Here is a 27,269-nt window from a genome sequence, read left to right as displayed (position 1 = left end):
AACTTAAAAAGAAAGATTGTGAATTTCTTTTATTCCAAAAATGAACAGGACGGGTAACAAACCTGTAAGGCGTAAACTGCATTGGAACATCATTCAAAGCTATTTTAGTAGGAAGAATTGATTTTCATAGTCAATGATAATCATTATACTGTAGTTAAGACTGTCTCCATCACCATAAGAAACCACACCACAGGTTATTTTGGCACCAGACGTAATCAACAGAAAATGACAAATGATTATTATCAAAGAGTAAAACAAGGTAATTGCATTAATTGGGTAAATCATTTCATGTGCACAATTAGCAGAATATAAATATAGATCTCTAGTGACCTGCAGAATGTCTTGCTTTAACAAGCTGTTCGAGGCTGCAGAGAGATGAAAAAGACCTGAGTAGCATTGGCAAAGTCGCCGACACTAGAGAGAAAGACGATCCACTCTGCATTATTAAAGAGTACAAATCATCTGGACCTGCATCGTCGGGATGATCGGCTCCAGGTGGGATCATACTTGATCCACCCTGGGGGCGGGGCCAAGTAGATTCTACGATGAAAGTGACCACCCCTCTGTACCTGGTCCTCGGAACTCAAGACTTCAAATCTTCCATGACTCCCAGGTTCCTGCCCAGCACTTTGAAGCTTTCCTTCTTGGAGTATTGAAGGCAGACGGGCCCTGAACCTTTGAGCGGCCCCTGCTTCACGTCTTCATAGGTCACTACGGGAGCTGTGTAAACCTCATTCTCCAAACGCTCCCTGCACGTCTCCTCAGGTCTGACTCGGTGAAACACATTTGTTATTCAGCTTAATGTATCGCAGGTACTTGTCGTATAACTGCCCCAGGCTCACTACTTTCCGGCCAAAGGTCAAAGTTCTCGAGACCTCGGGCCGTATGCAGGCGCGGCCGCGGCGCCGCTCCGGGCTGGCGCATCCCATCGTCCCAGAAGGCAGCGGGCCACTTGGGCTCCAGCTCCGCCCACAGCTCCCTGAGGAGCTCCATCCACCCGAGACCGGGGAGGAAGTCAGTCCGGTAGAGCAGGTCCGCCTGGCCCGGGTCCACGAAGCCGTCCCGGGCCGTTGTCGTTCCAGGCCGACACACACCACGGGCTGGCGTTGGACCTCAGCGCCGGCAGCAGGGCTTGGAAGTACTCGAAGAAGTCTGGCGCCACCTGGAGTAGAAGAGGACAACGCCCCCCAGAGCAGGAGCACCAGTGTGGCGTTCCAGGTCACGGCCTCTCTTGCGGAGCTTGGCCCAGGATCTCTGAGGGAGGGGGGCGGAGGAGGAGGAGGAGGGGGGGGGGGTTGCTCTTCTTACAGACGACAGGAAATGACGAGGCCAGCCAGTGTTTCATCACAAGCACGAGATCACAGGCGTGGCACCCCACGTTGTTGGCTCACTGCAAGGTCAAAAAATAATAATAAGAGTGACACCAAACCGTGAGGTGGGGGCGGAGGTGGAGGTCATGAGGCGGAGGACAGGAGTGATCTGTTCTGGCGGAGCCTCAACCTTCAATGTCCTCTCGCTTCTGAAACAAATGTGTACTTTTAGTAAAAAAGTCTATAGCGCTTATAACAATGTGTCATATTTCATTTGCTGATCTTATTTATTGAATTGACCACCCAAGTCTAGGCTTCAAGAGTGAAAAGTACAATACATCTCACTCAAATGTAAAAAGCAACATGAAATAGTAATAGTGTTTGTTGATTGTAAACCTGTTAAATTTATGCCAGACCTACGGAACAATTGGATCCTGCGTGATACACAACAAAGGGAATTTGTTTTGTAATTTGCCAAGAATTTGGTCCTATAGTGGCGGAGTGGCGGCAGGTACAGCTTGTTTCTGTTCCGCTTCATGGGCAGCACTAGGATATAATGAAGTTACGGTAGAAGCTTGCATATATTGATATTCAAGGCCCAGATTCTGTCGTAAAGATTTGCTGTTCCCGTGATGCAAATAATGTTTTTTATTGTAGCGCTTCATGCTTTCATGTGGTGTCTACTGTTACTCAAAGGACAGAGAAAAAGACCTTTGAGTCGTAAAACTGCTTCAGTGGTACAAAAGTGGTATAAAATTGCGTGTAAGCTTCATTTGAGTCTATTGTTTTTTCATGCAGCCGAGGGAATCGACCATAAATTGTGGTCACTCCGTCACGGATGGTCGAGACTGTCCATCTTCGGCCTCGCCTCACTAAAGGGTTTTCACGCAAATCAGTCACATGAAATTTAGCCGCCCTGTTGTTTTAGCAGCTGTAATACTTTCATTTTGATGACAGACTGAACCCCCCCAAAAAATATGCTTAAAGTTCTTGTGTTGGATTAGACGGCACTAAATGTAAGTGTGCAGCTTTATTCTATATTCTATGTTGACGTACTTCAACTGAGTGAATCGGGTGCAGAGACCAAGATAGGCAATGTCTGTGTCATTTCAACATTTTAATAAAAGTTATCTTTGGGTAAAAGAATGATGACCTATAAAGGTAAGGAGAAGTGCACAATATCTGTACAGAACCACAAACAGTTTGGTTTTGAATCAAGTGAGACGGTAATAATAGACATTTTATATTTGTTTCTCCTCTGATTATTTCATAAATATAGTTCCTTTATCACGTTCTTTTTTTCGCTGACTCCAGCTTATGCATAAATGGTATAAATGTACTTTGTGAGAATGAAAATAAATAAGTTATTGCAGTGTATTGCTGATGAAGTATGAAAGTGAACAGAGAACATTCCTTGGTCTCGCAGCACATCCGGTCCATACAGTCCTCTGATTGGTCCTTCTTGTCGTCGCTCTTTCGATGACGTCCTTCCTGCTTCAGCCGTAACAGCACGTGTACGGCGTCCACTTTACAGCTGAAGGGAGAAACATCGTCCGAACCTCGGGACTGAGACGCCACCGTGTTGTCTCTAATTTTTTCTTTTTTCTCCTGTAAGGTTTTACCGACTAACCGGTGAAAATGGTGAAGCCGCTGTACAAGGGGAAGAGCTCGATAAATAAATCGTCCTCCAGCAGCAACCCCGGTGAGCTAACATCACACCGTTTGTTTACAGCTAATGCTAATCGCTGCTAGCCGTCTCGTGAGCTGTCTTAAAAACACATTTACAGGCTACCTTTGTCCCCTTAGCGAGTCTCTGACAATACGTGTGCAAATGTTTTGAAATAAAAACACACAGTTCCGTTTAAGTTAACGCGATGTTACCCCCGGCGAATGCTGTAATAATAAAGTTTGAATGTTCAACTTTACGTTGCAGTGCATGTGTCAAGCTGAAGCTTCAGCTGCTGTTATTTATTCCTCATCGCGCTGAGGTGCCTTAAAAAAAACCAACTGTGTTGCGTTTGTGGATTTTTAAGCGAGCTGTCGATATATTTCGCAGATCGAGCTAAAGGGGCTGGAGGACAAAACATGAGGGACCGATCCACCATCCAACGCCTGAATATGTACAGACAGAAGCAGAGACGGTAATCATGATTTTGTTGTTATTATTATTCTTGTGGGCTGTTGATTTTCTAAGAGGGAGACAAATTTAGCAATAAGTGCTTCTACTCACACTCACTGATGCCCTGTTCCCAGTAATGACCGTGGGAAAGTCATCAGACCTCTCCAGTTCCAGTCCACCGTGACTCCAGGGACTGTAGCCCGGGTGGAACCCAACATCAAGTGGTTCAGTAAGTGCATTTTTTTGCAGAGAGTTTTTGACCTGACCATGTTTGCAAGAATAAAAACACTATGTTAAATGCTCCATTGCAGATTAACACTTTCTGGTAGGGTGTCTGCCTACTCTCAAACACATCAACATACAAAGACATCTATTTTGATACATTTTGGTTTACAGAGTTAAGAACTGCTATTCAAGACAGACCCGGTCATTGTTTGTTTTACATTTAAACGGAACAGGACTGAATAGAATTGTTAGAGAAACGGGACATCTGAACGACACATTTTGTATCTCCTGTATTTCAGCAAATACCCGCGTGATCAAGCAGTCCTCCCTTCAGAAGTTCCAAGACGAGATGGGAGCCGTGCAGAAGGATCCGTATCGCGTGGTGATGAGACCAAGCAAACTCCCCATGTCCCTCCTGCACGATAGAGTGAAGGCTCATGTGAGTGTACAAGGCAAAAAAAGCCTCTTTCCTCTCAGTTTTCTTGGTGATGTAGTAGCATATTTTGCTGTTTTTCCAACTGTGTGTACTGCTTCTGTGATTCTGTCCAGAGCGACTGCGACTACGTTTAAATGAAAAAAAAGTCGCAGCTGTAAGTTTAATCGTTTTGTGTGTTTGTACATCTGCAGAACTCCAAGGTGCACATTCTAGACACGGAAGGTTTTGAGACCACATTTGGGCCGAAAGCTCAGAGAAAGAGGCCCAGCTTGGTGGTGGAGGACGTGAAGGACCTGGTAGAAAAGGCTGCGGCCTCGGTCCTGACCTACGATGCAGACAAGGACAGAGACCTGGTGACTGAGGACACCGGGGTCCGGTGAGGCCCTCAAAATATCTCCTCATGTATCCTGTGCTGGCTGTTTTAACTGACCTCTAGAATGGACTGATGAGAATGTGGAGATCAGAGTTCTGGGTGGTTGTGCTCTCACAGGACACATTATTGACCACAACACAAGAACAATTCATTAATAACTAATTCTGAAAGTTTCAAGCACTGATGCTAGTTTTAATTTGCATTTTACAACAGGGAGGAAGTACGTGAAGAAATCTTCAAAAAGGGTCAGTCCAAGAGGATCTGGGGAGAACTTTACAAGGTAACGCGTCCTCCTCAGCACGGCATTCTGCGAATGTACAGGTGGAACGTGTCCCGGGCGCTCTGACTGTTTCCTTCTGATAGGTTATCGACTCGTCTGATGTTGTCATCCAAGTGCTGGATGCCCGTGACCCCATGGGAACGCGCTCCAAGAGCATCGAGAACTACATGAAAAAGGAGAAATCCTGGAAACATCTCATCTTTGTTCTGAACAAATGCGACCTCATCCCCGCCTGGGTCACGGTAAGAAGTACACCACATGTTCATCTTTTAGTTTCGATTTCGAGCTTAATGTTTTCTGTTTTCTTCAAAGTTAACATCTTTGTTTCCACTCAATTTTGGACCAGAAACGCTGGGTGGCTCTTTTATCCCAAGAGTACCCGACTCTCGCCTTCCACGCCAGCCTCACCAACTCGTTTGGGAAGGGCTCCCTCATCCAGCTGCTCCGGCAGTTTGGCAAGGTAAGCACATGCCTCCGGCTCAAGATGTCTTTGATATACGCAGAGAACCACTTACTGCCTCGATGCAAAAACGTTTTTTTTAAGTTATCAGCTTATTTTCCACTTGGTGGAATCCTTTTATATTTGCTTTTGGCCGTGTGTGAAGTAATCTTTTGATATACAAGTGTTATATTTATTTATAGATTAACTCATGAAAACCGAATATGCGCTAAATTAGTTCTCCATCCTCCTCATTAATTTGCACGTAGAGAAACTTGTTTCTTGTTTATTAGGCCTTTGTTGGCTGGATCGCATGGCCTCAAGTACTGCTTTAGTGTCGAAGTACCGTGAATTGTTGGCATGATTTTGGATAGTTATGAAGCATTTCTTTAAATATTTTTTTTAAATAGTTCTAAAATCAAATTTGCAAACCTTTACCACATAAGATCCGATAAAGTTCATATAAAATGGAATGTTCTCTGTAAATTGAATGCTGTGGTATTGAGAAAGACAACAGCCTTTTTCTCTGCGCTGCGTTCTCCAAAAACAACGAGAAGCTTGTTCCAAAACTGCCTTCAGTTTACCTCCTGGGGACGAAAAGAAAAGTCGTCTGTACCTGTTATGAAAGGCTTTGTGATTTTCTTGTTGACTGAAGAAAATATTTTTGGGTTTGTGTTCTGAACGAGCTGGATTGTGTCTCTGGAGCGACGACCCGGCCGCTTGGTGTGTTGCAAGAGAGCCTCGTCTCGAATTACCGCCGCCACTCGAGGAGGAAACGCCACATTCAGACTCGTTTTTTTCTGCCTCCCACAGCTCCACACGGACAAAAAGCAGATCAGTGTGGGTTTCATTGGCTACCCGAATGTGGGAAAGAGCTCGGTCATCAACACGCTGCGGTCCAAGAAGGTCTGCAATGTGGCCCCCCTCGCTGGAGAAACAAAGGTACGTCTCGAGTGTCCTTCTCAGTGCAGGCAAACCACACGTGAAAGGAGACGAAAGATTAGTCTTTTGCACAAGCAGCCAGTGACTCCTTTATTTCACACCTCGTTTTTCATTCTCACACACAGTGTTCCAGGTTTAATAATATGGAATGTGTTATGTGTCCAAATTTTGGCCAAAGCAACGAGAAGTAGCCCCGGAGGGGAGGGGTTTTTTCCCGTGCTATGCGAAGGACAGACAGGGGGGGCAGAGCGAGACGTTACATTGGGACGTCTGATCAACCGATCGTGGAAGGGAGAAATGTTTGGAGCATCTTGAATGGATTTAAGCATTTAGAAATCCTCATTTTCTTCCCCTTTTTTTAGGTGTGGCAGTACATCACTTTGATGAGGCGCATCTTCCTCATAGACTGTCCTGGCGTCGTCTACCCTTCAGAAGACAGTGAATCAGATATTGTCCTGAAAGGAGTGGTGAGTCTATTTGTTCTTCTTCGCGTTGTGCCATAAACCAATTCTACAATAGAGGAGAATCATTGGTGCACCTCCATAGCCAATAGAAACAGATAGAAAGGCTTTGTCATTTCGGCCAAGTGGTCTTGTTTAACGGATAAGGTTGCCGGTCCAAATCTTAAACTGCGCCCCTATTTCCCTCCCGTTGTCTCAAAGGTTCAAGTGGAGAAGATCAAGAACCCTGAGGAGCACATCGAGGCGGTCCTGCAGCGGGCCAAGCCAGAATACATTCAGAAGACCTACCGCATCCCCACCTGGAACTCTGCTGAAAACTTCCTGGAAAAGCTGGCGTTCCGCACTGGGAAACTTCTAAAGGTCTGAATCTTTCCTTTTCTGGCTCCTTTAAACAGCTCTGCCTCAGGTTTGAATTTATCTTGTAAACTTATTTAACTCACACTTGGTTGTATTTATGTGTCAACTGCTCGTTTAAACCCTCAACTATGGCAATGCGTCGTTGGCCTTCTACAGGGCGGTGAGCCAGATCTCTCCACGGTCTCCAAAATGGTGTTGAATGATTGGCAGAGAGGGCGCATCCCCTTCTTCGTGAAACCCCCGGGGGCTGAGGGGGATCACGCGGTAAGAGTTCCCTCGATCTTATCGCTAAATGACCCGCGTGGTACCGCGTGGTCAACCTTTTGATTTTTGTCTCTGTCTTTGTTTTTCTAGGACACGGACAAATTGGCAGTTCAAGGGCCCGCGGAGGCAGTTGAGAAAGTGCAGGAGGAGCAGCCAGACCACCCGGAGGCCACCTCGGAGGAACAAGAGAAGGAGCGGCAGAGAAAGAAAGAGCAGGTCACCAAGATTCTGTCTAACGTGAGACAGAACTTTGGCAAGATCAACGTGGCCCCGGAGTTCAATGAGGAAGACCTGGTTCCTGTGGAAATGCCCGACCTGGACTTCTCTGGCTCTGATGGCGAGGAAGACTGCGAAGAAGGAGAGGAGGAGGAGGAGGAAGGAGAAGAAGAAGAAGGAAAGAAAGATGGCGAGGAAGGCGGTGCCGATGTTGAGCCGGCCGATGGAGAGCCTGAGGAGGAAGAGTCCGCAGCATCATCAGCAGCAGCAGCTCACGCAAACCGCAACAAGAGTCCCCGGGAGGTGATCTACGAGCTGGACGACAAGATCTCCAAGTACAAGCACTTCCTGGACCGGGCCAAATCCCAACGCTTCTCTGCGATCCGGTCCGTCCGCTCTCAAACCGCACTGACTTCCTCGTCTTGGTCTTTCTCTGTTTTGTTTCATTCGGTGGAGTCACGTGGCGATCACAGGTCCTGACCCTTTGCTTTATTGCCTTGGACAGGATACCGAAGGCGCTGTCTGACAAGGCGTGCAAGGACATCAAGATCAAACAGGCGGCGGCGGCGGCATCAAAGGAAGAAAGGAGAAAAGGTCAGTCGCCGCGTTTCTCCGGGCCGTGGGGTTCGATTTAAGGGAAATATTTATTTTGGACTTTGTACATTTCTTCAGGAACTAAAAGAAAAGCTCAGAATTAAGCCTGGCATCGAATATGTTTTATCCAAAGTTTGACACAAGAATCCATAAATAGTGATTTGCGTGGTATTCGCCTGTAGCAACTCAAGCCGGGGCAGGTCAGGTTGACCTTCTGTTGAAATAACGCCGACTCCCCATTCCTCACACTCTGCTTCAGACGCAGACCAGAGGAGCAAGAAGAGGAAAGCCGAGGAGGACGAGGAGTCCACACAACAACCCCCCAGGCAGACTTCTAAGCAGGTACGCAGCGCTGGTCTTCTGACGCCCCAACAGATGTATATACACATACAGTGTTTCCCCTGTCGTGACCCCCCCCCCCCTTAGAAATCCAAGATATTTCAGTCATGTAGCTGGAATGAGGTTGAGTTGAAAAGCTCATGTTTTGTTTTTCCTCTTCGTCCACCTCCACAGAGAAGAGCAGCAGACCGCGCCAAGAGGACCAAGAAGTTTGGAGTCCGCTATTACGAAACGCACAATGTGAAAAACAAGAACAAGAACAGAAAGGCCCCGGCAGCAGCCACAGAAGGACGCAAGGCCAAAAGGCCAAAGCACTAGAGTGGAAGCGCCACATTTTGTAACGCACCAACATTTACACGCCAGCGCGGTCACACTGAAAGAGCCGAGTTGGCAGAAGGTGGAATGCTGACTGTGTGTGAAGGGTCTTCATCAAGCGGCCACTTGGTGCCTCCTCCTCCTCCTCCTCCGTCTCTCTGGGAAAGGACTGTTTGTATCGCGTCTTTTCCACTTCAACCCAGGACGGCTTTTAAATGACCTTTCATTCATTTGTCATATACACGTGTGATGCTCTCTTGATGTTCAAGAGAACGGTATAGTTTTTGTGAACTGTACTTGTTACACGCTGTAATAAAATACCTGTTAATTTCAATTGGTTTACATTCATTTTTTATTTTGAAACGAGACAAAAAATACCAATATGACATTGTGTACTAGGAACGGTAGACTGTGTTCTGGATTAGCCACGGTGCTCATGTGAAAAAAACACAGAAATGTGTTTGAAAGAAAACCTTTTTTTTTAATCTTTTCAGAATTGAGAAATATATTTATTGCAACTGAAACCACTTAAGAAGCACATTGCTTTCTGGGAAATGGAGGCAAAGTTACTTCTTTGCATCAGCGATCGCTGTCACTTGGTCCTGAAAAAGAAGACAAATATAAAAATCTAAATGTGTCGACATAACTCTAAATCTAAAAAAAAATAAAGCTCACCTTGAGCTGCTGGTTGATTCTCTTCAGGAACTGAACCTCTTGGGTGTGAATCTTCTCCTCCACCTGTCGCCTTTCCTTTTCTCTCTTGTCTAAATGTTTTTTGTAAGCTGTCAGCTGGTTCAGTTGCTTCCACAGCTCTTCACGTTCTTCCTCCCCCAGATCACAAACCTAAGCGTGTAAAAAGACGAATGAAGCAAAAAAGCAGTATTCTTTATTTTCCACTTATGGTGAAACGAGGCTCCCTGCTGGATACCGTAGTAAAAAACAGTGAAAACTGAACTACGGTAAAAGTCGCCAGCATTTCAGATAAGTGTCCTCGGCTGTGTGTGTGTAATAAGCTTTAAGTCGTCAAATTAAGCCAGACTTGATATTGAATAAACGATTGTCCTCACGGTTTTCTCCCCGTCGCTCTTCCCCAGCTCGGCCTGCAGCGCTTTCCTCATTCCAAAAGCCGCGCTGCTCTGGCTCAGGGCCCGGTACACGGCCAGGGTAATTTGAATCTCGTCTCTGACCATCAGGAGCAGCAGACCCATCTCAGCGCATTCGACGGTCACCTGTCTGATCAGCTCATCTGAAGGAAAGTCAAGAGAAGAGGGCGATGGGAGTCGATGTGGGTGAGAATCGTGGGTCTCTCAGCCTTCGGTCTGTATCGTCCATCTGTGACTCGGTCGAATCGATCGATCTCGGGCCTCCTCGGTTTACCAAAGCACTGGGAAAAGAGCTCCCTGCGGAGAGGACAGATTCCCGTTCCCCTGGCCTGCCACTGCTGCAGCTTCTCGTCCAGCAGTTCCTGTAGGCCAATGACGTCTTCTCTGGTACACGGTGCCACGGACACCTGCTGCGCCCACAGCTGGTCTCCCTCCACCCATTCCCTGCCACGCAGGAGCAGAGAGACAAAACAACGATGCGGTTCGTACTTGTTCAACCGTGCGAGACGGTGGGGGCTCCACCTGGGTGGAAGGATGCGGTTGAGGATGTTTTCCAGCCTGGGGTCATCAGCAGCTGTGGATTTGGGCTGTAGGGGGTGGAACATGTTTACCTTCTTAGATCTTCTTTTAATAATTTGAAGATAATCAAATATGTTCCTGTCAATAACCACATTTTTAAGGAATTGTTGATACATATAAATGATTCTGATGACATGTTTGAGCTTTTTAAGAAAATGATTTCTAATTATGTTTGCTTCCATTATATAATGTTGTAGTCTGTTTTTGACTCAAGTGTCTAGCTTTGCTCTATTTATATAATTGGAAACTCCTCTGCACGTTTAAACAGATTGTAAATCATGTATTTCCTGTATTCCTGCTTTCCACAACTTGCTCAATCCAACGTCGCTGTTACATTTTAAACTCACCGTTGTGAATTTTCCGTTTGATCTTTCGACCAAAACTGGACTGTCGTGTTTCACGAGGCACTCGAATGGTGTAGATTTAGCCATTGTGTCGTCTCTGTCAAAACAATAGAGCTATACACTAAAATCACAAGCGTATTAACTAACTAAATATCGATGACGTTGCTGACGAAAAGTTGTCACGGCAACAGCGTCCCGGCGCCCCGCTTAAATGTGTCCGGGTGGATTCGGCCGTTTGGTTAACAAATGCACTGCTCATAATGGGGACTACAAACAATAACTCAGATAATCACGACACAACAATACGGCTGATGGGTTGCTGGGTTTCCATTTGATGTCAATGCAATTGAACGTGACTTTTACCTCTGATAATGTTCCTTGGTAGTTTAAAAATAGAATGATGCTCATTCAAAAAATCAGTTCAGTCATTATATAAAAACCGACTTTAAGTAAAAATCCCACAAATGAGAGATTCATGCATACGGAACCAAAGTGAAGGGTTGATCGCGTCCCCGTTGACGCAAAATTCTCGACGTACCGCCGGAAGCGGAAGTGAGTCATTTTGAGCACAACAGTCGAAGTTTGTAATCGCGAGTTAGCTCTTGTGTTTTTTTGAACGCCTTTGTTAGCACGGCGATGTGTGTTTAGTTAAATAACCGTTGGATTGTTTTACACATATCAGAATGACCAAAGAAAAGCGACACCGGAGGCGGCAATCACCGGAGCGCGAGCCCAACGTTCAGATAAAGCAGGAGCAAGTGAGCCCCGTTAGGCCACAGACATCCCGCCGCTCGAGGTCGAGATCCAGCGGCACCTCGAGTCCACCGAGGCGGCGAGCGAGCAGGTGATGCTTCTTCCCATCAGTGGTCCCCACGTGACTCCGTTTTAACCGCGTGTTTTTACTGCGTGGGTCATTCGTCGCAAATGCCTTTAAACTTAGCAGCCTTTTTAAAAAACGTTAGCTGCATTCACACCTATTTTTTGGGTTCTCCGCTTAGGTCCCCCGCCCGGCCGAGGGAGCGTTCCCCGGGGAGGAGAGAGACGTCTCCGGTCAGGCGAGGCAGCAGATCTCCCCGAACCAGAAGGAGCCGCTCCCCCCCTCACCGCGGGGCCGATGGCAAAGTAAAGCGGGTGAGTGGGTTCTAAATCACGGCGGGACACTTCTTGAAAGCTTTACAAATAGATTGAAAAGTGACCTCACACTGGTGCTGCTGGACCGACACTTCTAGTGACAAATACCACTTTCTGTCACTATAGAGCACTTTTTGCCCAGGTATAACCATGTCTATCGTCATCTAATTCCAAACAGTCTTATTGCTTATTCAAAAGGTTGGAATAACGTTGGTTTGTTCGGCTACATTGGGCCAGATTTCCGAACAACTCCAAAGTATTAGCACATGAGCACTTTTAGTGTAAGTCTCATGACTACCACAAATGTCAATTAGTTTCTGTTGTTGCTCTTACTGTAATAACAATAACGTAATCAGAGTCTTAGCCCACCTACAGTAAAGAGACTCCTACAATAGACGGTAATCACTGCAAACAACTCCCACCTGTACAAGCTTGCAATGGACAAATAATCTCCTTCTTGCCAAAAAAAAAATCTCCCAGGAGCGGGAGGAGCACCGGGCCGGCGGCGATGAGCGGCGGCGGCGAGACGATCAGCCGGAGGAGAGGCGGAGCAGGTGGGAAACCGACAGGCCGCGGGAGAGTGGCCGAGAACGACAAAGGGAGCGAGGCGGCGGCGGCGGTGGTGGCGGCGGCGTGTTTGCCTCGCAGCAAGCCGAGAGGCAGCAGCACAACGAGCGGCGCAGGGAAAACCGCCAGCGGCGGGATGAAGCCCAGGAAGCGGACTCGGGAGAGCCCGAGGGAGCGGGCGACCCACCTGCTGAGAAAGAGAAGCCCAACTTTGGACTTTCGGGGGCGCTGACGGAAGACACAAACACATTCCGCGGGGAGGTGATCAAGTACAACGAGCCGCCCGAGGCCCGCATCCCAAAGCGCCGGTGGCGGCTGTACCCGTTCAAGAACGACGAGGCCCTTCCCGTCATGTACATTCACAGGCAGAGTGCCTATTTGTTGGGGCGACAGCGAAAGATCGCCGATATCCCCATCGACCACCCATCCTGCTCCAAGCAACACGCCGTATTCCAGTATCGGTAAGAATGGCGTTATCCGTGGGAGTTTTACGTTGCCGTGGTTGTCGTTCCATGTCGCATTATACGTAGTTCATTTTTTTTCTGTATTAGTAACACTTTCTGTCTGCATTTCTGCAGGCTGATGGCGTTCACGCGAGCCGACGGCACCAGCGGGCGCAGGGTGCGGCCGTACATCATCGACCTGGGCTCCGGCAACGGCACCTACCTGAACAACCAGCGCATCGAAGGCCAGCGCTACTACGAGCTCAAAGAGAAAGACGTCATCAAGTTTGGCTTCAGCAGCCGCGAGTACGTCCTCCTGCACGAGTTTTCCGATACGACCGAGGTGGACGCCAAGGCGGAGGGGGAGGAGGAGGAGGAGGAGGACGACGAGGGCCTCGACGAGTAAAAGGCCTCGCTTCGAGTCCCTTCAGATTGTCAAATCTCACCATCAATGCTCATCGGATGGCTGTGTCGGCGAGGAACGGAGCCCAATGGAGAGGAAAATGTGGTTTGATACAATTCTAGTACACGGCCGGTTTGTATATTCTGTAATTACTGAACGATTGCTCAAACCTGCCACGACTGTCTCTCAAAGAAGACTTCCTACTCTCAGGTTGACTGTGTAATGTCTGTCTGACTCGTTCACACCCGACAAGTGCTCACAACGCCACGTGCTCGGTGCCAGATGAATACAATAGTTAGTTATATATATATATATATATATATTTTTGGATCACAGCGCTCAGTTCAGTCTAGCAGGAGACTAACCTTTTGTCCATGTCCCAGCTGTAAATGTCAACGTACGATACGTGGAATGTGAATCACATTATTGTCGAGAGTAAACCATTAGACACACAACATGGAATCATATGACCTTTTTTTGCTTTCGTAGTGCAGGGGGGAAATAGTCAATGCTGGAATGTCCTTCCCGCTGTATGTATTCTCAGACTTCCGTGTTTTTATTTTTGTTTGTTTGTTTCTGAAGACAAAAGCATTTGTGTACTGTAAATAAAGACGGTGGGAATTTGGCTAGGACTTTGTACGTTGTCATGTTTTTACGATGAATATTTACTGGACATATAAAACTTTGCATTGTCTTGAATGAACTGCACGCTCTGGCTTTTAAGTAAACCAAATAACTCGACATGGCTGCAAGTGAAGCAAAGCCAGAGACCACAAGATTCCTCTGCCTGACCCAGCCTGCCCACCGTTTTTTTTTTTCTCTTTAATGCATCGAAGCCCATTTCCGCCACACACAAAAAAGAATTTAGCTGACGCTTCTATCCAAAGCGACTAACATTGCATCATAACCCATGCGTTACATGTTTGCCTGGGGAACAATTAGGGGTTGGGTGTCTTGCTCAGGGACACCTCGACATGGATTAGAACCGCATCAAACTACATGCGCCACCATCAATAGAAGAGATAGACGGATAAAGTTGAATTGATGAAATAATGGCTCATAATTTCGACTTTCTATCCTTTAATATTTTGTTTTTTAAGACCTCATTGAAAGAGGCTTGTTGAAAAGCTGTCACTGCGGTGGTTGCAAGACACGTGAGGCGCACTTACTCAATAGAATGACCCCAAAGTGGCACAAACTAGTGGAAAAATGTTCCAGGGCGGAGGTCACGTGAGAGTCTCCGTTCAGTTTCACTCAAAATGTCACCGGGGCGGAGGGGAGGGAGGAGAGGAAAGGAGAGGGGGGCGGATCGACTGGAGAGAGGAGTACGGGAATGACAGTGGATACGTCATTCCCGTGGGCGTCGACACACCTGGGGAATTACACGAACGCGCAACCGTGTCGCTGCATTTTTTTTTTCGTTGTCGTTGTTGGTCAGCGCCCCCCCCCCCCCTCCCTTCCCCCAAACGAGGTGCCGCTTCTGCGTCGAGCTCGCGCCGCGGAACAACAAACGCGCAACATGTACACGACGGAGCGCAGGAGAATGAGCCTGCACGACCAGCGCCGCAAGGACCCCGTGCGCGTGTCCGCCGGCAGCCTGTGGCAGGACGCCTCGTCCGTGGACCCGAGCGGTGGCGGCGGCGCGGCGGCGGCCGCGGGGAAGCAGCTCACCTCCCCGCGCAGCCGGACCCGCGCCGTGTCCGTGGCGTACGTCGTGAACGAGGACGCGTCGGCGCCGCACGGCGAGGAGAGCTTGACTCTCAGCTGCCTGAAGGAAGCTTGCGCCGACGCGCACGCGCTTCTCAAAACTATTTCGTTCGAGAGGTTATCTTTGGGCACCACAGACATTCTGGATAGTTTCTACAACGCAGGCAAGTCGGGGTCATTCGGACGACTCGCGCGCGCGCGCGCTTCTTACGCAAACTAACCCGAATCCATTTCTCCCCCCCCCCCCCCCCCCTACACAGATGTGGCCGTGGTGGAGATGAGCGACTCCTTCTGCCAGCCTTCCCTTTACTATCACCTGGGAGTGAGGGAAAGTTTCAGCATGACCAACAACATCATTCTATACTGCTACAAGCAGGATAGTGACGTGCAGGCGCTCAAGGTGACTTTGAAATGAGAGCCATGCTGTCTTTACCCACTGGTTGTTGTTGTTGTTGGGAGAGAGATGATGGAGCTGTTGTTTATCCCTCAAATAAGCAGCTGATGATTCTACAAAAACTAACAAACCGTAGCACTAAGTTGTACTTAATAATGACTCTTATCCATAACAAGTTGCAAATCGGCTTATTTGATGAAATTGTACTTTCTTGTTTCTTGCTCTTCTGAGTTTGTACCGCCATGGTTGAAAAGTCACTTTGGATAAAAAGCGACATGTCATGTAATATTGAATATTCTTCTATGTGCTGGTCTGTGAAATTTGTGACCTCATAAGATGCACAGAATCCATAGAAAGTGAATGCACAACTAGGTAGACCAGCGAAAAGCCCCCAAAAAACAATGCAACCCCTGCAGGAGTCAAAGATAAGAACGATTTGATAAAGTCCACATTATCTACAGAGTAAAGGCCAAATCGGAAGTTAATCAATTGCGTTCGGGAAAGACCTGAAAAGAAACTTCAAGCATTCCGATGCAAAGCACCGAGGACTCTCAGGATCTCCTGGTGTGTGACGTGTGTGTCCTCCTCCTCCTCCTCCTCCACCTCCTCCACCTCCAGGAGCAGTGTGGCACTTACACGTTCATCCCGTACGTGGTGTCGCCTCAGGGCAAAGTGTTCGCCTGCGACGCCACCACCATGATGAGCGCCATCCAGGACCTGATGCAGCCCAGTTTCCAGCTGGAGCCCCTGCTGACCCCGCTGGTGGAGAGAGTGGTGCATCTGCTGAACAACGTGCAAGTTCAGTCCAGGTCAGGCGTCGCTCACTGTCCAACAACAACAACATCATCATCATCGTCATCGTCGTCATCGTTCGCTCCCTCTTTTGTGCCCGACAGCGAGTACTTCCAGGAGTCCATCAGGCACGAGATCCGCACGGCGCGCGAGCGCTTCAGCGGCCGGGCCCTGAGCGACGAGCTGAGCCGCATCCAGCAGCGGCTGGACAGCGTGGAGCTGCTCACCCCCGACATCGTCATGAACCTGCTGTTGTCCTACAGGGACATCCAGGTGCGTGCGTGCGTGTGTGTTGACCTGTGTGCCCGTGACTGGGTGTTGCTGTGTGTGTGGTTCGAGGTCAGCGTGAAGGCCGTGGATGGGCGGGGTCCGAGCGCGGCACCAGAAGGAGGAATGTCGGATCGCCCCCCTTCTCTGCCGCAACAGCTCAGCTATTGTTTTAAAAAAGAAAAAAAAAGTTCAGGTCATCATCTTGATCGGTTGCAGAGCCCAGCGTGCTTGTAGTGTTCAATATAAGAAAAAAGTATCAATGCATTTATTTATTTTTTAACTCGATTTAGCAAACTGATTTGGGGCCTGCAAGAGACCTGGCAGTAGGTCATGTGTTTGGATAGCAGCGGCTCACAAAGTGAAACTATTCGATGACTCTCCATGAGGTGAATAACGCTTTGGAATGCTACACCCCTCTTTTCGCAGGACTACGATGCTATAATCAAACTGGTGGAGACGCTCAACGACCTGCCCTCGTGTCTGGTCGCGAAACACCAGAACATCAAATTTAACTACATATTTGCTCTGAACAGGTACCCAGACGGCTCCTAGTGCATTAAACTACAAGTCAACACATTTACACCCCCGTGATTTATTCTCTGCGGCGTGCAGCCTTTTCCGTGCTCGTGTATTATATGAAGGGTATTGGTCAAAGCCCCTCACCACTGACAAAGTCACATTTTGTCCCGCCAGGAGAAATAAGCCCGGAGATCGCGCCAAGGCCCTGGGGGTCATTCTTCCCATCGTGGAGTCGGGGGTCAATGTGGTGTCGGACATCTACTGCCTGTGTGGACGGATCTACAAGGACATGTTCATGAGCTCCGGCTTCACCGATCAGCGCAGCAGAGACCAGGCCTGCTACTGGTACGGCCGCTTGGCGCTCTGGGACCGGTTCTCGCCGGACCAGCCTCGGGCTTTTAGCACAGGCTGCCCGGGTTTGCATGCGTTTGCGGTTTAATTTGCATCGTTGTCCTGGTGTGCCCGATGTCACGGTGCTGGTTTTCAGCTCGCCGGTGTTCTTGTGCTGTTCCACAGGTATGGAAAGGCTTTTGAGATGGAGCCAACTCTGCACTCGGGCATCAACCACGTGGTCCTCCTGATGGTTGCTGGACATGAATTTGACACTTCCATCGAGATGCGCAAAACAGGTTGGTAATGCAGTCCGCTTTATTGGTCGGAGGGAATCAGTGACAAATAGTAACCAACTTTACCCCCAATTTTACATATCATGTTTATGGGGTAAAATCCAAAGGTTATTAGCAAATTAGCAAAGCCACAGTTTAAATGTTTTATGCATGTCTATTAGTTTGGGGATGCTTCTGTTTCACTCTGTTGTGTTTGTGTTCAGGCGTGACTCTAAGCACCCTGCTGGGCCGGAAAGGAAGCTTGGAGAAGATGAAGGACTACTGGGACGTCGGCTTCTACCTCGGAGCCAACATCCTCGTCAACGAGCATCAGAAAGTCACCTCGGCCTCAGAAAAACTCTACAGGCTGCAGGCGCCGGTCTGGTAAGGCACTTCTTCACCGATCGTGATCGTGCAGCGCGTCGTGATGATCGATCCATCTGATAAAGGAGTGCATATACTTTTCTCCCAGAAGGCCTTTGGGTTTATTGCGCGAGGATTAATCAGGCAAGTGTTCCTGCTCAGGTACGTGGCATCCATCATGGAGACCTACATCCTGTACCGGCAGTTTGCAAAGCTACCTGAGGTGAAATCCGCTAAACAAGACACCATGGACTTCTGGATGGACCTGCTTCTGCAGACCTGTAGGCCCACTGACTTCACGGGCCGCTGCCCAGTGAGTCCCCGCTGAGAACTTCCGCGCGTTCCATCACCCACGAACGAAGCACTATTTACACCCCCCCCCCCCACCACCCCCGTTACAAATATGCATACGAATGTCCTGCCTTTCAGGTGCTCATTCTGGAGCCCAGCAAAGTCCTCCAGCCAGCTATGGTGTGCGTGAGCGAGGAGGACCGAAGTCGCACCGTCCAGTTGGAACACGTCACGCCCGTGAAGGTTTGTGCGCGCCGCGAAGAAAGAAAGAAATACGACCTTGTTACTTTTTGTCTCGCTCCTCCGCTCGGCCCGTGTTCAGCACAACATGCCGTCTCTCTCTGTGTTTTACTCCCCCCCCCCCCCCCCCCCCCCCCCCCCCCCCCTCCTCGACTTCACAGAAAGGCCTACACCAGTGGACTTTCCCAGCGTCTGCAATCCGCGGAGTGAGGTAAGTGGAGCACGTCACGCGCTGTCAGCTCCGTGTGTGATTCCAGCCTGAGGCTGCGTCGCGGGGCCCAAAACACGTGGGGTTGCCTGGGAAACGGGGGCCTGTCAGTCAGACCCGACGTCGCCGTGTACCTTGGCCCCGCGCTCGATTTGCCACTCGGGCAATTTTCAGCAAACACCCAAAAAGCAGTAATGTGCTGAGCTGGAGGAACCAGCCCCCCCCCCCCCCCCCCCCGAAGGCAAACAACTTTATGGGCTGGTATTGTGTTTGAGGCCTCGCTCCTCAGCGTTTACTGACTCAATCGATCCCAAAGCTGATACCTTTTTTGTATTGCAACCCTCTCCCTGCAACAGAGCGCGCATTGATGGGTAAACAGTCTGTTGTGTCAACATCCTTTTATGTCTATCAGAGCTCTACACAGTAAATGTAGGATGGTTAAATTAGCCTTTTTTTCCCTCCCCCCCCTAAAGTGTCTCAAAGATTGATGAGCGGAGCTGCTTCCTGTACGTCCACTTCAACTCGGATGACTTCCAGCTGTGCTTTCCCTCTGAGCTTCACTGTAAAGGGTGAGGAATACAGTTGCATTTGATTTGAGGGAAGCGATGCTTTTTTTTTTTTAAATGAGTCTTGTCGACCGCCTGCTGCCACTTGTACACTAGCTTCTTCCTGTGTGTCATTCATGAACTCAAAGGGGAACCGCTGCTTGAAAACTGTTGATTCTATACCTTTTACTGGGTCACCTCCTTGGTTAAAGTCTGTCGGCACCTCTGATGTCGGTGGCATTCTCTTCATTTGAATGGAAATCCCCCGAAACCTGTTTTTGGCTCACATTGTCTCCTCCAATAAGGCCTCTTCCTTCTGTGTCGTCACTAGTTTCTGCGAGCTGGTGAACTCTCTGCTTCAGCTGGCTGAGCAGCCCGACCAGGACCGAGACCCAGTGGCTCAGGGAATCCCAGAGGTCAGTCCCAGCGACATGAAGACGTTCCCCAAAACACAGTCATGTGTCCGTGCTGCATCGTGCACATTTCTCTCTCCTCCTCGAGAGATTCCTCAGATTTTTCGTTTTTTTTTTTCCCTCCTCCCGCAGTACATCTATGAGACCAATGACAACGGCGACAAGGTCATCTTGGGTAAAGGGACCTACGGAGTGGTGTACGCTGGCAGGGACCAGAGCAACCACGTACGCATCGCCATCAAGGAAATCCCTGAGAGGGACCGCACGTATGAGAAAACACTCGCACTCACCCCTTACCGGGAGACGCACCGTTTCCCCACAATGACCTTGAAGGGAAGTGATCTGGCACCGAGACTGATGAGTGTTTACACTTTTCATTCCACGTCATGTGGATAAACGGATTCCCTCCGAGGGAAACGTTTAAATCCCTTTTTAAGGACCAGTGTTTGTTGTATTAATAGAGTCCCCAGCTGTCATGTGACATCAGGTTTTTCAAGCTTTTCAAGTTTATTTTTTTCAACTCAAATACAAATTTTACACTGCTCACAGTTTTGTCGTTTTTGTCATTTGTCTTTTATTTATGCATCTCCCTTGAGCTTTTCTGACTTTTATCAAACTGATTTGTCCAACACGGCAATAACTGTGCAGGTTTTGTTTGAATATAAAGTCATCAGCGACCTTAATAAACCCTCTAGGATGCTGTGTCGTTGACCTTGTAAAACACACCCTTCACCCTTTTATTTCCCTCTTCCCCAGGTACTCCCAGCCCCTACACGAGGAAATCGCTCTGCACAAGAGGCTCAAACACAGGAACATTGTTCAATACCTCGGCTCCGTCAGTCAGGACGGCTTCATCAAGATCTTCATGGAGGAAGTACCTGGAGGTACGGATCCTAAAGTGTGAACTTTGAGCTACGCAGTGCAGGGTGACTGTCCACCACTAAATGGACCTCTTCAGCCAAAATCCACACAAACGTACCCAAACTTTTTAATACATGAAATAAGGTATAAGGTGCAAACCTTGCAGTATGAGTCTTAACATTGTATAAGGCTGCAGGAGGTTGTCTAAGATTAGACATTCTACTCTGTACTTAATACTTTTTTTCACTTTTATGACACAGAGACCTGGAATTATACATCAGTGTTGCCCAAGTTAATAATTGGACATTAGCAAACTAGTGTAAGGTCACCAGATGAAAGGATGTTCTTTCCCAGAAGTGAAAACAGGCCACCAAACACTGCGGGCCTTCTTGGAAGGGCTGACGTAACGAATCCCTCCTCCTTTTTCCAAACTCACTGTGACTTTGGTACAGGACGATGCCTTTGACTAAGCATGGAGGAAGTGGGCGTCTGGCTGGTGTTGTTTATGTGGTTTGACATTGTCATTGTGTAACTCGTACCCGAAGACATTCGCTAGAAAGTGGGTGGTTTCAACATCCGGGCTCATTGAAGAAAGAAACGTCTTCAGACAGTGGCGTGGTTGTTGAAAGAATGTGCAATATGGCAAAAAATAGTGTGGTGTTGCCACATGAAGCCGGGACGGGACTTATCGCATTTACCAGTGGGACACAAATCATCTCTTGATTCAGTGGACATGGTCGAGGTTGTTGATGAATCCGCTTACATCATGTTACACTTTTCTTAATCTCGAAGGAAGTTTGTCGTCCCTCCTGCGCTCCAAATGGGGTCCCCTGAAAGACAACGAGGCCACCATCATCTTCTACACCAAACAGATCCTGGATGGACTCAAGTACCTTCACGACAATCAGATAGTCCACAGGGACATCAAGGCGAGTGGGGTCACCGTGGGACTTGAAGGGGACAAATGGCATCATTTTGAGCTTGGTGGTGTGAGACTGCAGTGTGTTGTGTGTCTTTGCTGCAGGGGGACAACGTACTGATCAACACATACAGCGGAGTGCTGAAGATCTCTGACTTTGGAACCTCTAAACGATTAGCAGGCATCAACCCGTGTACCGAGACGTTTGCTGGTAAATTGATGCCCATTTATTCATAATTCATGGCTGAATTGTTTCATACAGATACCATTTTTTTAATTTCACATAACTGATTACAACAGTTTACCGTTTTTTTGTATTTGAATAGGAACTCTTCAGTACATGGCCCCGGAGATCATAGACCAAGGGCCTCGGGGTTATGGGAAGCCGGCCGACATCTGGTCCCTGGGGTGCACTATTATAGAAATGGCCACAGGCAAACCCCCCTTCCATGAGCTGGGAAGTCCTCAGGCAGCAATGTTCAAGGTAACCAAGGAAAAGTTGACACACACACAGATTGTGGTGCTTTTGTAACGGCACAGTTCTACATTTGGCCTCTATTTATTGGTTCGGTCTGAAACATCTTAACTATTGGACAGGGTGCCGTTAGATTTGGAAGATACGGTTCCGTCTGCTTCAGGATAAATTACCCAAGCGTCGTCTTTTCAACTGTCGGCGTGATCAGCACTGCATTGTGTTTAGTGTTAGCATGCTAACACATTCAACTATGAAAGATCATTAGCGTGTTAGCATTGCTATCGTGCGGTCAGTCTAACATGAGCGTGTTGGCATGGCTATCATGTGGTTAGTATAACATTAGCATGTTAGCATGGCTATCATGTGGTTAGTATAACATTAGCATGTTAGCATGGCTATCACGTGGTTGGTATAACATTAGCATGTTAGCATGGCTATCACGTGGTTGGTTTTTAACTTGAAGCACTACTGTGCCCAAAATCTGCCTCCATTTCATACAGGTGAAACTCGAAAAATTAGAATATCGTGCAAAAGCTCATTACTTTCAGTAATTCAACTTAAAAGGTTAAACTAATATATTAGTGTGTGTGTATATATAGCCATAATCATCAAATTGTATCAAATAAAGGTTTGAAATATATCACTTTGCATGTAATAAGTTTATATAATATATTAGTTTCACCTTTTAAGTTGAATTACTGAAAGTAATGAGCTTTTGCACGATATTCTAATTTTTCGAGTTTTATCTGTATAACAAAGCCTCACAGAACTCTGTAGACTTTTTTATTGCACTATCCCAAGGTAAAGTTGCAAAACTGAACAATTTACTTTTAACAATCCCATCCAGGTGGGCATGTTCAAGATCCACCCCAAGGTTCCGGAGTGCATGTCCGACGAGGCGAAGGCCTTCATCATGAAGTGCTTTGTGCCGGAACCCGACGACCGGGCCTCGTCCGCCAAGCTGCTGAGCGACACCTTCCTCAGGTCGTCTCCCAGGAAGAGGGCCAAAGCGCCGCTGGAATCGGAGCCCGTGGACTACGTCTCTGCTGGTGGGGGGGGGGGTGGTCTCGCCCGCACTCCAGACGCCACACTCTGTATTTAAAGCTCGCTCGTATCTTAACGCCAATCTCGCTTGCAGCTGACTACCAACGCAGCCTGTCCGTGCCCGTCTCCATCCTGGTGGAGGACACGGACTCGTTCTCGGGTTCCATCGACCTGTCCTACTCGCTGGACCTCAGGAGGCACCAGTCCCCCCTCGGGGCAAGTGACCACTCCGAGAGCCCCCCCAGCACCAGCAGCCTCTTGTCGTGAGTCGGGCTGTTGCCCAACAGGAGATTGAGATCTCATAGACCAGGCTCTTACAGCAGTGGAACACCACAGTGCGGTTTCAGTCTGATTCTGTGATGAGGTACATCCTGTTTAGGCGTAGAATGGGCGACCTGCCGTTGTGTCAAATGCAGTCAACAGACGACGACGTATAAAAAAAAAAGAGCCACGTCGGATTTCTTTGCTAACATTTTCAAGTTCAAGCACCTCCTTTCTTTTTCAACTCAAAGTTGGTGCAGAATAATACGATAAAAGTAATAATAACCAACATTATAATTTCAATAGGCCTTCCGCAGTGTTATGTATTACAAAAATTATTCCTAATACATCTTTTTGTATTTATATATTTTAAATGTTTAATTCTCTTATGGTGTGATTGATCTCTTTGTTGCTACTGTCCAGAATACCCGAGGACCCATCAGACATGAGCAGTCCCGCCTCAGCAGATGAGAACATGGGTCTTTTTATGCTGAGAAAAAACAGCGAGAGGAGAGCCACGCTGCACCGAGTCCTCACCGACTACATCAGCCTCGTCGTCTCCAACATACTGGAGTCTGTCCCTCAGGTGGGTGAAGAAGTGACTTCATGCATAACGCGTGTGGGAAGTTCCTTTTCTAAAATGCATTTAACTAATGCTCAAAAGCAGTCGCTCTCTTTCTCTGGTTAAATGTACTTCCAAAGACTACATATACAAATAGCTATAACAATTCTCTAAAAATCTAATTATGTTGCAAACCAGAATCATTGCAAATCATAGATTATATTTTTACTTTTCCTATTATACAATGAAATGGTTGGAATCAGATGTATTTTATTAAATAAAGTAATCCCTAATGAGCAAGAAAGACCTCGATGGTTAGGTAGAAGTAGTGTGTCCTTATGTTACCCTTTACTTTCAAAAGCATGACCGAGGGACAGCGCTGACCGCAGACAACATCACGGAGCTCATCAGCTGCCTGCGGGACAACATCCACACCCCCGACCGGAGGCTGCTGACGGGCCGCCTGCAGGCACTCCGGACCGCCATGCGCTCCGCCGCAGTGTCACCCAGCAGCCTGCAGGCCGTGCTCTTCAGCTTCCAGGAGGCGGTACGTCGGATAGGGATTTTGCAGTGGGAAGGGGGGAAGGGGAGAGAGGGGGGTGGGAAGAGACGACAGATGTTGATCTCGTTAAACCCTCCGCTCCTTCACGCAGGTGAAGAAGGTGTTGAGGCAGGAGCAGGTGAAACCTCACTGGATGTTTGCTCTGGACAATCTGCTGAGGCAGGCCGTGCAGGACGCCATCACTGTGCTGCTACCAGGTACGGCGTCTTCCCGTCCGGTCAAACTTCCGAGCTTTGGGACTCCTCTTATTTTCCTATTTCTCCCCCCCCCCCCACACCCCCGTCTCAGAGCTGAAACTCCAGCTGCAGTCCTCATTTGAGACGGAGGACAGCAATGCTGAAGAGCAGTACGCCGACCCGGACACTCCTGTGGTTCTTGTCTCGGACGGCGTGTTTTCGCCAGAAGACACGGAGCAGCCGGCTTTCGCGTACGAGGTCCCGCACGCGCAAAGACCCGACTCGCCCCCAGACGGCAGCTTCTCCCTCAGTGAGAAACTGAGTGACCTGCGGCTCGAGACGGCCCGGTAGCATGCAGTCTTTTTGCTTTCACGTAATAACGAAGGGGATCTTTCTGCTCTCTGCCGTTTTCTGATCTTCTGAGAGTTTGTTTTGTTTCAGACTTCTAAGTCAGCTGAATGAGAAGGAGAGAGAATATCAGCAGCTACTGAGGAACTCTGTCCAGAGGAAGCAGGAGCAGATAGACTCACTGAGAAGAGCTGAAGCCACTGAGGGTAATGCTTTTCTCTTTTAGCCACACCGATGCACCCATAGGTGGCACAATAACCCATGTGATTAAAAGATCTACGTTCAACCGGATAGAAATCTCACGTGTGTGGTGATGGGTCAGTGTGGGTCTGTGAATTGTTCACAAGAATACAGCATTGCAAGGCTACAGAGTGCACAAACTGCTGTAATAAATAACGTATATTAAATTAAATATGTGGCTTTATGTAAACGAATTGACTAATAGACCAATCCTCTTGCTGTTTTAAACATCTCCATCTGTTTGCCTCGCTGATGAGGAGTCAGCACTACGCCTAATGTCTGGTGCTTAACTGCGCAAGCTGCAGCATGAGGACTTTTGCATGAAGAGACCAAGCCCTCTTTGGATTATCGATACGCTCGGTAATGCTGCTTAGTGTTTCTTAACACTTACCAGTCAATCCCTGCCACGCCCCCCCCCCCCCCCGGGCTGCAGATTTCCGCCCGACAGGTTCGTCAGAGAATCGTCGGAATAACGTGCTCAGACTTGACTTTTCAGTTTTTCGGGAAACGATCACGCGGCCTGCCGGGCCCGAGCCACGGCTCGCGTGCTGGTTTAGTTTAGTTTACTTTTTGTGTGTGACGTTAAAAACCACGACGTTACAGAATATATCTGTTATTTGAACCATCCACGCTGACTGTTTGTAAACCTCCTGCACGTTGTCAGACGGTGGGGCGGCCACGGAGAAAAGCTCCAGACCAGAAGCGAGGGCTTTGGTGCACTGGCTCAGTTCGGTCCCCGTAGATCACAACACAATCAATAAGGTAAACTCGCTCACAGATCGCCTCGTGTCTTCTCTTTGTGGTGGTTTTTTTTCCTCCCGTTAATCCAAATCCGTCCAATCCTGCTTCCTAGTTGCTCGCCCACGAGTTCACCTTGGACTGTCTCCTGTACGCCGCCTCCAGGGACGACTTGGTGAGCTGTGGAATAAGGTGAGCTTCCTCAACCAGCAGCTGTCCACGCAAGGACACACACACACACACACATACGGGCCCTTTAGTCAAGAAGACTCTTGTTGGTGTGTTTTTGAGATGGTTTTGATTTTTGCTCCCCTGTGTTTCAACGCTGCGATCCGATTGGCTGCTTTCAGAGGCGGCGTGCTGTGTAGAATCTGGGCGGCGATCAGCGCTCGTAGGAAGACCCCGCCGAGGACACACAATGAGGACAGCGAGGACACGCTTCTTTAATGGCTGCTGATGTTGTGCATCAAAGGACAGTATTATCTGAGGGGGGGGGCTGTCCCTGCAGGGACAAAAAGCAGGATCCATTCCAGTTGCCTTGTCTGTGACTCTATTTTTCCTCCAAAGATATCGAACATTTCATCCGGTTTTAGGTGCAAAAAAGTCCGATGTTTTTATTTTTTTTTAAACTTTTTCTCAGGGCTTTGCCAAATAAGACGACTGACTTAATGTCTTTTAGATTTCTCTACAAACACACCGATAAATATGCAAGCTTTTTGGTGACATTTTTTATGGTATTTCACACAAACCTCCAGTCAGGATCTAAGTTATTATTGTTGTTGTACTGGGGGAAAAAACAACTTCATTTTTACTGTATATGCTGTCAAAAATCCTTAATAATAAACCTTAATCGTTAAACCTTAATCCTTAATAATAAACAAGAACCTCTTGGACTGCACGTTTGTAACTTCATCTGTGTGTGATTGTGGATCCGTGCGCCACTGAAGTTTTTCTTTTTGAATGTCAGACATTTTTCTTATGGATAATTTAGTCCCATCCCCACTTTTCTCAAGTTAACTATTTTGTCTTTGGAAGTCGGGCTTGAGTAGCATTTCCCTTTCCCGTCTTAGTAGATTTATGATATTTATTATTCCTTCTGCATAATAAGGTTCAAGGAAAACCTCTCCCATCCCCTTTAGCCCAAATACTCTCACAGTGAAGATGATTTACCTCTGCAATGATCCAGATTGAACAAATCCGAGGTTGAAAGGTCAATAAATCAAGGCGGGCATCTGTCTCCTTCGTCCTTGGATGGTGTCAGAAAGGAAATCAACATCATTCAATTTGGCATCATTCTGTTCCCCCGTTCCTGCCTCACGCTTTCTCATGTAATGAATGAATCTTTACTCGAGGTTAACGTGCTCATCCGTTTGTTTGTCTGCCCAATGCCTCCGATCCTGCATGGACTTATTTCCTCCTCACAGTGCGAGCTCCTGTGTCCACACGTCTCTCCATCGCACGTTGGAGCTCACCGATGCGCTGTTTTTTTTTTTTAA

At 48.0% G+C, this 27,269-nt stretch overlaps 4 protein-coding genes and 1 pseudogene across 6 annotated transcripts; 3 read left to right on the top strand and 2 right to left on the bottom strand.

Moving 5' to 3' along the window:
* Positions 1-458: 458 nt before the first annotated feature.
* Positions 459-1,848, bottom strand: LOC119197327 (alpha-1,3-mannosyl-glycoprotein 2-beta-N-acetylglucosaminyltransferase-like; annotated as a pseudogene).
* A 936-nt stretch (positions 1,849-2,784) lies between these two features.
* On the top strand, positions 2,785-9,004 carry gnl2 (G protein nucleolar 2). Its single transcript, XM_037454008.2, has 16 exons — positions 2,785-3,012; positions 3,367-3,451; positions 3,564-3,658; positions 3,954-4,093; positions 4,282-4,466; positions 4,677-4,743; positions 4,827-4,985; positions 5,090-5,203; positions 5,996-6,124; positions 6,487-6,591; positions 6,787-6,945; positions 7,099-7,206; positions 7,297-7,808; positions 7,928-8,016; positions 8,276-8,358; positions 8,530-9,004. Exons 1-16 carry the CDS (start codon positions 2,949-2,951, stop codon positions 8,671-8,673), a joined length of 2,238 nt encoding a protein of 745 aa, XP_037309905.2. The 5' UTR covers positions 2,785-2,948; the 3' UTR covers positions 8,674-9,004.
* A 10-nt stretch (positions 9,005-9,014) lies between these two features.
* LOC119197577 (33 kDa inner dynein arm light chain, axonemal-like) lies at positions 9,015-11,189 on the bottom strand. Of its 3 annotated transcripts, none has more exons than XM_037454010.2 (6): positions 11,060-11,189; positions 10,700-10,793; positions 10,048-10,360; positions 9,738-9,916; positions 9,346-9,513; positions 9,015-9,272 (listed from the first exon to the last, which is right to left on the bottom strand). In XM_037454010.2, exons 2-6 carry the CDS (start codon positions 10,781-10,783, stop codon positions 9,237-9,239), a joined length of 780 nt encoding a protein of 259 aa, XP_037309907.2. In that variant the 5' UTR covers positions 10,784-10,793; positions 11,060-11,189; the 3' UTR covers positions 9,015-9,236. The 3 variants fall into 3 exon arrangements, with proteins under 3 accessions (XP_037309907.2, XP_037309908.2, XP_062421301.1); XM_037454011.2 differs by lacking the exon at positions 11,060-11,189 and having other exon boundaries at positions 9,016-9,272; positions 10,048-10,217; positions 10,296-10,360; positions 10,700-11,055; XM_062565317.1 differs by lacking the exon at positions 11,060-11,189 and having other exon boundaries at positions 9,016-9,272; positions 10,700-11,055.
* Positions 11,190-11,235: 46 nt separating this feature from the next.
* snip1 (Smad nuclear interacting protein) lies at positions 11,236-13,865 on the top strand. The gene is made up of 4 exons (XM_037454009.2): positions 11,236-11,540; positions 11,695-11,827; positions 12,308-12,855; positions 12,973-13,865. The coding sequence occupies exons 1-4, from the start codon at positions 11,380-11,382 to the stop codon at positions 13,241-13,243; spliced, it is 1,113 nt and encodes a 370-aa protein (XP_037309906.2). The 5' UTR covers positions 11,236-11,379; the 3' UTR covers positions 13,244-13,865.
* A 533-nt stretch (positions 13,866-14,398) lies between these two features.
* On the top strand, positions 14,399-26,666 carry si:ch211-1i11.3 (mitogen-activated protein kinase kinase kinase 5). The gene is made up of 28 exons (XM_037454808.2): positions 14,399-15,111; positions 15,208-15,347; positions 15,960-16,150; positions 16,238-16,406; positions 16,830-16,936; positions 17,097-17,267; positions 17,439-17,551; positions 17,752-17,911; positions 18,053-18,203; positions 18,320-18,424; positions 18,583-18,632; positions 19,103-19,198; positions 19,506-19,590; positions 19,720-19,853; positions 20,344-20,471; positions 21,241-21,377; positions 21,473-21,578; positions 21,694-21,851; positions 22,690-22,891; positions 22,981-23,149; positions 23,571-23,733; positions 24,071-24,256; positions 24,363-24,468; positions 24,560-24,794; positions 24,889-25,001; positions 25,700-25,797; positions 25,889-25,965; positions 26,124-26,666. The coding sequence occupies exons 1-28, from the start codon at positions 14,574-14,576 to the stop codon at positions 26,218-26,220; spliced, it is 4,185 nt and encodes a 1,394-aa protein (XP_037310705.2). The 5' UTR covers positions 14,399-14,573; the 3' UTR covers positions 26,221-26,666.
* The last annotated feature ends 603 nt before the right edge of the window (positions 26,667-27,269 follow it).

This window comes from Pungitius pungitius, chromosome 11, assembly GCF_949316345.1.
Source record: "Pungitius pungitius chromosome 11, fPunPun2.1, whole genome shotgun sequence".
In the NCBI taxonomy this organism is placed as follows: Eukaryota; Metazoa; Chordata; class Actinopteri; order Perciformes; family Gasterosteidae; genus Pungitius; species Pungitius pungitius.
The sequence above is the reverse complement of the archived record's forward strand: the minus strand, read 5'-3'. Positions and strand labels throughout refer to the sequence as shown.

What these genes read in the sequence shown, in the direction of transcription:
- LOC119197577 (XM_037454010.2), bottom strand. Translation starts at nt 10,783, where the DNA reads ATGGCTAAATCTACACCATTCGAGTGCCTCGTGAAACACGACAGTCCA. An exon ending in CAAACGGAAAATTCACAACG is followed by an intron (nt 10,361 to 10,699) that starts GTGAGTTTAAAA and finishes CACCCCCTACAG; the next exon opens with CCCAAATCCACAGCTGCTGA. An exon ending in GCTCTTTTCCCAGTGCTTTG is followed by an intron (nt 9,917 to 10,047) that starts GTAAACCGAGGA and finishes ACTTTCCTTCAG; the next exon opens with ATGAGCTGATCAGACAGGTG.
- si:ch211-1i11.3 (XM_037454808.2), top strand. Translation starts at nt 14,574, where the DNA reads ATGACAGTGGATACGTCATTCCCGTGGGCGTCGACACACCTGGGGAAT. An exon ending in CATCGAGATGCGCAAAACAG is followed by an intron (nt 17,552 to 17,751) that starts GTTGGTAATGCA and finishes GTTTGTGTTCAG; the next exon opens with GCGTGACTCTAAGCACCCTG. An exon ending in ATCCCTGAGAGGGACCGCAC is followed by an intron (nt 19,854 to 20,343) that starts GTATGAGAAAAC and finishes CCTCTTCCCCAG; the next exon opens with GTACTCCCAGCCCCTACACG.
- snip1 (XM_037454009.2), top strand. Translation starts at nt 11,380, where the DNA reads ATGACCAAAGAAAAGCGACACCGGAGGCGGCAATCACCGGAGCGCGAG. An exon ending in CCGATGGCAAAGTAAAGCGG is followed by an intron (nt 11,828 to 12,307) that starts GTGAGTGGGTTC and finishes AAAATCTCCCAG; the next exon opens with GAGCGGGAGGAGCACCGGGC. An exon ending in CACGCCGTATTCCAGTATCG is followed by an intron (nt 12,856 to 12,972) that starts GTAAGAATGGCG and finishes GCATTTCTGCAG; the next exon opens with GCTGATGGCGTTCACGCGAG.
- gnl2 (XM_037454008.2), top strand. Translation starts at nt 2,949, where the DNA reads ATGGTGAAGCCGCTGTACAAGGGGAAGAGCTCGATAAATAAATCGTCC. An exon ending in TACAGACAGAAGCAGAGACG is followed by an intron (nt 3,452 to 3,563) that starts GTAATCATGATT and finishes CCCTGTTCCCAG; the next exon opens with TAATGACCGTGGGAAAGTCA. An exon ending in TCATCCCCGCCTGGGTCACG is followed by an intron (nt 4,986 to 5,089) that starts GTAAGAAGTACA and finishes ATTTTGGACCAG; the next exon opens with AAACGCTGGGTGGCTCTTTT.